Source organism: Chaetura pelagica, unplaced genomic scaffold (assembly GCF_000747805.2).
Source record: "Chaetura pelagica isolate M959 unplaced genomic scaffold, ChaPel_1.0 scaffold123, whole genome shotgun sequence".
Classification (NCBI taxonomy): Eukaryota; Metazoa; Chordata; class Aves; order Apodiformes; family Apodidae; genus Chaetura; species Chaetura pelagica.
In genome coordinates, this window is record NW_009953295.1 from 2,959,083 (window position 1) to 2,968,256 (window position 9,174).

The following is a 9,174-nucleotide window of genomic DNA, read 5'->3' on the forward strand; positions in this document are numbered from 1 at the left end:
AGCAGGACATGTTGCTGTAAATAGCTTTACTTTTTCTTTTTTTCAGGCCTGAAGTCTGCCTTTCTACTTCTAGATCACACCTGTATCCCTCTTTTCTATAGTCTTATTTTGTTTGAGGTGAGGTTTAGTTAAATAATCCTTGTAATGATACACAGGCCTTGTAACAGGCGTGTTTCTGCTCCAGTAGTTGAATTTCAAAGGTGATAGAAGAGGATGTAGTTAGGCATGCAGGTTAGAATTTATTAAGTTTTGACAGGATGGTGTGTCCTAGCATCCTGTAACATTGATTTTTTGTTTGTTTCCGGGGAATGAATAGAAAATATGTAGGTTCCAAATGTGTTTCTCACTGCCTTAATTAATTCAGCTCTGTAATAACAGCAATGTTAGGTTAATGTTATTCCCTGTTCTGAAAGTACTTCATTTTAATGGTTTGTTCAATTTCTGTAAAAAGCTGAGAAGACAATGGTAGAAGATGATCTTCCATCTCCCAAGGACACTGATTCATCTGATGAGGTTGTAATAGTTTACGAGTTAATACCTACCCCTGAACAGAGAGCTCTCGCTGGGTTTCTCAAGTTACCTTCAACGTTCTTCTGTTACAAGAATAAGCCTGGATATGTGAGTGACGAGGATGATGGTAAGGAGTGCCAAAGTTGATCTTTGTTTGTCTTTCTGTGGGGAAGAGGTGTAATACACTGCACTGGTGTGGTCCCACCTTGAAGCACTAGGTGCAGTGTTGGGTACCTCAATATAAGGAGGACATGAAATTACTAAAGTGTGTCACGAGCAGAGTGACCAAGATGGTGAAAGACATCAAGGGCCTTTCAGACTTACATGGAGGGGCTGAGGTCAGTTTGTTTTTTCAGCTTGAAGAAGAGAAGGCTGTGAGGTGACCTCATCATAATTTACAGCTTCCTCAAGGAGGACAGTGGGAGGAGGAGGTGCTGATCTCTCTTTGGTGACCAGTGAAATGGAATTAAGCTGTCAGGGGAAGTTCAGATTGGACACTAAGGAAAGGGTTCACCAAGAGAGGGTCAGTCACTGGAATAGGCTTCCCAGGGCAGTGGTCATGACACCAAGCCTGTCAGAGTTCAAGGAGCATGTGGATGATGCTCTTAATCATATGGTTTAGCTTTAGATAGTCCTGTGAGGAGTCGGACTCAATGATCCTAATGGGTCCCTTCCAAATTGAGATGTTCGGTGATTCTATAGGTACTGTCAGAACCATTACACACTTGAATGTTTTTATTTGGACTGATGGGAAATAGTTCTGTCATCTTCCATATGGCCAAAGATATGCACTCAGGTCTTCAAAACAGTATGTTACAATGAAGGTCCAGGAATGACTAAAGGGTGTTTGTATTGTTGTCTTATGGGTCTTGACATGGTGTTACCAATGCAGTTGGTTAGGTAAGACTAAGTAATCGGATATTTTTGAGCCTAGTCTCATTTGCGCAAGAGGCTTCTCTATCTATTTTTAGAGATAAATACAAGGCAGTCTATCAAAAAAGAAAATATTCGAGTTCCCTAAATGCTAGACTACTATTTTTCTTGTGAAGCAAATTCTTTACACTAAAACTGGAAATATTTTATATAAAAACTTACTGCATCCAACTAAGTTACTTTTGAATTAATTTAGCAGCAAATATGTTAAATGGAAGTTCTGAAGCACTGTATTCAACCGAAAATGGGAGTGGTCAGGCCCCTTCCTACAAATGTCTGAGCTTGCTAGTTTTAATCTTCAGTCTCCCCAATTCTGTTTAGTCGTACTTCTAATAAAATCATCAGTAAGAAATGTGTTTCCTGAAAACAAAATCTGTGCCATGCATATAGGCTGAGAATAGTGTCAATAGCACACTGAAATATATGTCTGCCAAATAAGAAGTGAAAGCTTACTTGCTGACCTGTAGAACTTCTAAAACAGAAGCAATAAAGTTATGCACATTTACTAGGTTTGTGAGTCAGAAGCAAACTTCTCTGTACTTACTAGGATGATTGAGAACTTACACTTGTATCCTATTTTTAAGATGAAGATTATGAAACAGCTGTTAAGAAACTTAATGGAAGACTGTATCCCAGCAATTCAGAAGAGAAAAAGAAATTGCAAGATCCTGTGAAAGGTATGTCGAGATAAATAAAATTTATTATATACTGAAATATAGTCTCTAAATCTGAAGGACAACTTGTGCACTGATACAAACTTAGTTTTCTGGGGTGTTTTTAGAAGTACTGATGCTGGGAGCAGAAAAGCTCCATCTCAAAATACAACTTTAAGCTTTGTATATTGAACTGTTAGTTAGCAGAAAAGTAGTTTGTGAATGAGAAATGTACGTTATAGGTGCTTGCTAAACAAGAGCATCAGAGTGTCTTCCTACCTATGCATTCTACGAAGATTTCAGCTTGGTGTGATACCTTCCTTACAAGACAAAAGTTGTCTATTTCTGTGAATACTTGATACTTCTGCATGTAGTCAATTTAAATTAAGCTTATGAGCTAATATTGTCCAATTAAAAAATATTTGGTCTTTATAAAAAAAATACAGGTATAGAAGATTGAATTTGCTGCATTATGTTTATGTCTACTCTGGCTGTGCCTCAAACTTCAGAGTTGCATAACTGAAAATCTGGGTAGATACTTCTAGAAGTGAAGTTGGGAGCTTTTCTGAGGATATGTGCTAGAAAGAGGTGGTATGTATATATTCAGCCATCTGAAATAGGAGCAAATTTTGAAGGAAACTAGTAGTAGTGGCAGCCGCAAGATTGAACTCATCCTTGTCGCCTTGAAATTCCCTGATAACAATAGAAAACCAAATATGATGAGCTTCAGATTCTCTAGCTACCTTAAGTGGAGTTAAGTTAGTGTTCACTTCCACTGTTAAAACAGTAATGCTAGTTGACAAATTCTTCAAGTCTTACTTCAAGTTACTCTGACTACTCTTATTTTATAATATAGGTGCCAAAAAATACTTTGGTATTTAGCTGCCTTCCCAGCTCTTTTCCACTATTTTTTATGCTTTGTAATAGGCATCACAGGAAAAAGTGAATTTGACAATAAGAGAGAATGTGTTACTCCTTGGGAAAAGAAACCAACTCCTGAGGAGGAGGCTAAAGCAGAGACTCCTCAGGTTCCTCCTACATCTGTCTGTGGTGTCAGCAGTGATACCGAGGATGAGAGTCCAGAAGATGTTCAGACAGAAACTGAAACTGAAGAAACAAAAGTAAGAACTAAATCTTTACTAAACTTTTTGTCATTAAGCTTGTACAATTGCTTCATATATGTGCAAGACTTTACATAATTTTCACCTTGTGAGAACTAAAACACCCAGCAGTGAAAAACTGATGCTTGTGGCTATGCCTCAAGTCTTTGCCAACACTGCAACAGAAGCTTAGATCGGAAGTTCCTTGGGAAGAGAAAGGAGGTAAAACTGCTTCTAATGTATAAATAAGGACTAACTGATATCAGAAAGTAATAGTACTTTTCTGAAAGCATGCTACTTCAAAGATACTTTGGTTTCTTGTCAAGTTAATATCCAGTGTCTGTTAAAGGTAATGAAAACCTTAAGAAAGCTAACAATAATATTTTTTTTATCTTTTAGTGTTTTGTTCTGTTTTTTTTCTAAAATGACTGTTCTTAGTCTCCTGAGGAGATGGTTTGAATCCCAGGGTCTTCTAGATGATTTGCTCATTACTTTTTCATTAATCTTAGGAGAATGAGGTTGCAAGCTCAGCTGATGTAGTCTATATCAGTAAGGAAGAAGTACTTACTCCATCAACTGGTGAGGTGACAGTATTTGTCCAGTCAGCTACAGACAGTGAAGACCCTGATTCCACCACAGAAAGCGTGCATTTATCACAGACTTCATCAGGAGCTGATGACAAACCTGTAGACTTGTCAACTAAAAAAAGTGATTCAGACTGTTCAGAGTCAACACAAGGTGAGACCCAGGGGTATGTTCTGCCTTTTTTGTAAGAATTTAAAATGATCTACAGAAAAGCATATTTATGTAATGTAGTTGTTGCCTTGGAGAGAAGTAGTACCAATACTGAATTAGAAGCATGAGTACAAATCTAGTAAAAATGTGACTGGGGGTTACGATGATTATATAGGTCAAATTCAGGTGTGTTTAGATGGCACTGCTACAGAGCAGTGCTAGTGTCTGTTCTGTAATTTATATACAAGAGACTTTCTTTCATAATTTTACTGTTAAATAACACATGAATACTCACTAGAGCTCTGTGGATCTGCATAGAACTAGAATGCTGAAACTCTTTCACAGTCTTGAGCCCTTTCCTTAAACCATAATAAATTACTGTAATTATCATAAGTGTCTTGCAAACTTTAATTTTATTGGAACGCAAAAATGCCATAGACACTTCTCCATTTTATTCTTATGATTATATAACATTAAATGCAATTTCTTTAAGATAGAGAAAAAACTTTGACTTCCCCTTCTTATTTGTTAGACAACAGAGTCATCTCATTTGGTTTTGGCAATACTGCAGGCTTGTCATTTGCTGACCTGGCTTCCAAAAACTCTGGAGACTTTGCTTTTGGCTCAAAAGGTGAGTTAAACTAGTCTCTGAGACAGACACTCAGCTGGGTATCTGCTTCATACAGTACACCTTTTGTGTACATAATTTCTGCTCATTGATCAGGTTAACAACTTTTTTTTTGCAAGTTTTTGTCAGGAATAAAAAAATACACACAATTTAAAATGTAAATCTCTTAATTGTAGACAAAAACTTCAAATGGGCGAATACAGGAGCAGCTGTGTTTGGAGAGACAGCTCGTAAAGCAGATGAAGATGAAGGTGGTAGTGATGATGAGGTGGTACATAGTGATGATATCCACTTTGAGCCGATTGTTTCCTTGCCAGAGGTATGGGGACTTCTGGGATATATATCAACATTAACATAAACATGTTTGCCTACGTAACAAGATTTTTAAAAAATGCTTTGCTTAACTAACTTTGCTTTCTGTGTTGTGTGCTTTGTTCTGTATTTCTTACACTGCTAATGTAGAAAAACCTGTTGTTTTAAATCCTAGTACAGCATAGCACTGGGGAACTGGTCCATCAGTTAAAATCTTTCAAAGATTATTTCATTATACCTTGACTGAGTGCTTATCAGTATGTAAATTTGGACACAACTTGTAAAATCACAGAATCATAGAGGTTGGAAGGGACCTCTGAAGGTCAAGTCCAACCACCCTGCTGTAGCAGGAAGCTAAAACTGATTCATTATAGCACAACTGAGAACTAAGGGAGAGGAAACTGAGTAACCGTTAGTGCTAATGCAACTCATCTGGGGCTATGTAGCCATGACTTGTAAATTTAGTTCTGTGAAAGCCATGCCAACTTAACATTTTTACTGTAAGCTAGACAAGAGATTTCTGTAATCACTAAGCAGCAGAGATGTAGTACAGTTAACCTCACCTGAAGGTAAGGAAACTAACTTTGTTAGTTTGAAAATAAATTTTTAAAGAAAAAGAACAAACAAACCACAGCCCCCCCCAAAACAACCAAACAAATCACCCCTGAAGCAAAACAAACAACCAACCACCAAAAGCCACATGCAGCATCGCAAAGTAGTATTGCATAGCTATAATTAATCTCTAGCAGTGGAATTTATTTGGATCTTATATTAAAAGGCTAGCTGTTTTACTCATTTAGGTGTGTGGTGAATATGGTGTTGGAGAAAGGAAGATATTGAATAATTTTCCATTGTAATATGCCAGAATCATCATCAGTGTATGTAGTACTAGTTATATTGTTGGTGATGGGGAAATCTCTGGGAAGTCACAGGTACTCCACTGTGCTGTTTTCTAGGTGGAGGTAAAATCTGGAGAAGAAGATGAAGAAATTCTTTTCAAAGAGAGGGCAAAACTTTACAGATGGGACAGAGAGGCCACTCAGTGGAAGGAGCGTGGTGTTGGAGAGATAAAGATTCTCTTCCATACACAGAAGAAATACTATAGAGTCCTAATGAGAAGAGACCAAGTTCTCAAAGTCTGTGCAAACCATGTCATCACCAAAGAAATGAACTTGGTACCATCTGATACATCAAACAATGCATTAATTTGGACAGCCACAGATTATGCTGGTGAGTTGTTTAGGTTTTTTCTTTTTTTCTGGGTGGACTGCAGCTTTTTCTTTGCCTGGAGATTATAAAGGACAAGAGCAATTAAGTTCTGACTGTACTGAATAGGACTAACAAAACCTGTTCTTGGATTTATTTTCAGATGGTGAAGTAAAAGTAGAACAACTTGCAGTCAGATTTAAAAGCCAGGAATTGGCTAATTCTTTCAAGAGGAGGTTTGAAGAATGCCAGCTAAGCTTGTCAGAATTACAGAAGGGACACTTATCTCTGGCAGCAGGACTATCAAAGGACACCAACCCTGTTGTGTATTTTGAAGTTTCTGCTGATGATGAACCTTTAGGACACATAACCATGGAGCTGTTCTCAAATATCGTCCCGCGAACTGCTGAAAACTTCAGGGCCCTGTGCACAGGAGAGAAGGGATTTGGATTCAAGAACTCTAGGTTTCACAGAATAATCACTGACTTTATGTGTCAGGTAAGCATAATGGGAAAACTCTACATTCAGAGGATGAGGTGCATCTCGATTAACAATGGCACTTCAAAAATGACTTACACAGGACAGCATGTTCTTGTGGGTAGCATGATCTCAGTGTGAAAAATACTCTCATCTGCCCTTTCCCTAAACGGAGATGAGAAATCGTGCAGGCAGCACATGCTGCCCAAAGCCAAATGCTTTTTACAGGTGTCTGCCAGCTGCCTGATGCTTTAGTGTTTCCTAGTACTGCCATGCTAGTGTGGCAGCAAAAACTGAGATAGACATCTCCTCTGGCAATGGACAAGGGGCCTGTTGCTGAAGAGGAAGACCAAGGAAAGTAGGGTTCCCAAAATTACTGTTCAGCCTTCTCTCAGCAGAGAGGAACTTTGTATGCTTACCTGCAAAGAACACTTACTTTCCAAGTTTCTTGCATTTTGAAGTACACTTCATATTTCAGATAGCGTGCAAATATTCAAAATACTTTAGATGGACAAGTCTTCATCTAAAAGAAGTTCTCTAGATCTCATTATCATGCATTGGCCTGTTCCTTAAATACTTGACTAAGATTTTTCTCCAAGCGTTATCAGCCTGCGTATCTGAACCCCGCTGTGGACAGTGTTGGTTTTAAACTTCTGTGTGTGTTTAGTAGGACTAGCAAGTTCTTTACAAATGCTGAAGAGATTTATTGCTGCTCAGGTAGACCTTTACTAAAATTCTCATGAATAATTGAATGTCAGTTTTAGTGACTTGGAACAAGCGGAATGGCCCAACTTCCTTACACACTACATCAATGCTCTTGCATGTCGCTGCCTCCCTGAAGATGAGGCATGACAAACTGAGAAGTAGACAGTAATATATGAATGGCTTGTCACCAGAATAAAAAATTATCCAGTCTCTTGATATTAGGTATCACCTGTATCTGGTGTATTCTCTTTATGGCTTTTTTTATATAAAATTTTGTGCCTTTCTGATAAGGAAAAAGCAATGAGCAGACTTTCTTAAAACAGTCAATTGCTCAATGTTGTTCCCTGACTAAAAGTGATCTTTTCTTACATGAAATTAGTATATTCTAAGTTAGCTCCACTTTGTCTGTGTTTTCTCTGGGTACAGTGAGAAACTTCAATGAGAATTAAGGCTTTCTTTCAAAGATGTGATAACCTGTACCGTCACCTTCGTGTGTCTGTAGTCAAAATAAACAAGCCAGAAGCTTGCTGCCTTGCAGAAAGACAAAAGACTACTTACAAGTAGTAGCTGTGGCAGTAATGTGGCAAAATTGCTACCTGCACAAAAGCAAGAAATTGCTGATCATTGGTACATTACCTTTTTTCAGGTGGTCAATTCTGTGCTCGCAGGGACTAAGCAAGGACAGGCCCTGCATGAGGAAACAGGTCCCAGCTATCAGGGCCAAGTGATGCAGGAAGCAGGCCATGGAAAAGACAGGCCTAGGACTTCTCACCATGTAGAGCAGAGGATAAAATGCTGTGTTCAGAATAAACAAAGGATAAACTTTCTGCTTCCATGAACAAAGCTGCTGAGGCTGGGAAGCCCTATATCTAAGTAAATATGGTACTTGTGAAAACTAAGAATGTGCTCTTCTAAAGCAAAGTCTTTACTGTTGAGAAGGAATATTATTGTGCTGTTGGTTTATTGTTTGGCACTTGAAAGTTAATGCTGTACTTTTCTTTTTTTTTATTTCAAGGGAGGTGATATAACTAACCATGATGGTACAGGTGGAAGATCAATTTATGGAACAGCATTTGAAGATGAGAATTTTGAAGTGAAACACACTGGTCCCGGATTGCTGTCAATGGCAAATAAGGGCAGGGATACAAATAATTCTCAGTTCTTCATAACACTTAAAAAAGCAGAACACTTGGACTTCAAGCATGTAGTATTTGGGTTTGTCAAAGATGGAATGGATGTTGTGAAAAAGATTGAATCCTTTGGTTCTCCTAAAGGGCTAGTAAATGGAAGAATTGTCATTACAGACTGTGGGCAAATATAGCTATTGCATTGAGTATGCAGATGGTTAGCAGTATGAATTGGTATTTACATGTTATTGACTATAATTATTTCAGCTTCTTAAAATGGACACTTCTGATGTATAAATGTAAAATTACACCTTATAGTTGGCTTTTCTATGTGTTCTAATTGATTTTTTTTGCATGTTAATAAAAAGTTCAGACACTGGTATATTTCAGGTGTATTTGTGTTATCCTGACCTATTTGTATTAAATGTCAGATTTTAAAAATAAAATCTTAGTCTTGTTAAAATAAATGTCTTGTCTTCACTCTGGTTTATTTAAAAAAACAAAACAAGCTTGCCTTCTTTGGCTTCCTGCTTTTATAAATCTCTGCCTTAAATATGAATATGGTAAGTGCTAATTGCTGGTCAGTAAACTGAAAGCCTTTGAAACTTACTGCACTGATGCATAGGAACAAGTTGAGGCAGCCGGTAGATGCTGGTATATGCTGTTCAAGGTCTCTAAAGAGCACTTGAATGTTTAAATTCTCATATTTTTCTTTTTTTTTTTTTTTTGTAGGGAAGTGTACCAATTTTTTTTTTTTGGAACGGCCAGTGTTTTTAAATTCTAAGTTC

The 9,174-nt window shown here is 37.7% G+C and overlaps 1 protein-coding gene across 1 annotated transcript in view; it reads left to right on the top strand.

Moving 5' to 3' along the window:
• The window catches only part of LOC104389009 (E3 SUMO-protein ligase RanBP2-like), a 33,316-nt gene extending 24,463 nt beyond the window's left edge, over nucleotides 1–8,853 (top strand). Inside the window, exons 21-29 of the mRNA XM_009997952.1 lie at nucleotides 473–637; nucleotides 2,028–2,120; nucleotides 3,024–3,217; nucleotides 3,706–3,934; nucleotides 4,464–4,562; nucleotides 4,736–4,878; nucleotides 5,828–6,101; nucleotides 6,241–6,575; nucleotides 8,275–8,853. Of these exons, the coding sequence (XP_009996254.1) occupies nucleotides 473–637; nucleotides 2,028–2,120; nucleotides 3,024–3,217; nucleotides 3,706–3,934; nucleotides 4,464–4,562; nucleotides 4,736–4,878; nucleotides 5,828–6,101; nucleotides 6,241–6,575; nucleotides 8,275–8,580 (1,838 nt within the window). The 3' untranslated portion in view covers nucleotides 8,581–8,853. The remainder of the gene's footprint in view (nucleotides 1–472; nucleotides 638–2,027; nucleotides 2,121–3,023; nucleotides 3,218–3,705; nucleotides 3,935–4,463; nucleotides 4,563–4,735; nucleotides 4,879–5,827; nucleotides 6,102–6,240; nucleotides 6,576–8,274) is intronic.
• The last annotated feature ends 321 nt before the right edge of the window (nucleotides 8,854–9,174 follow it).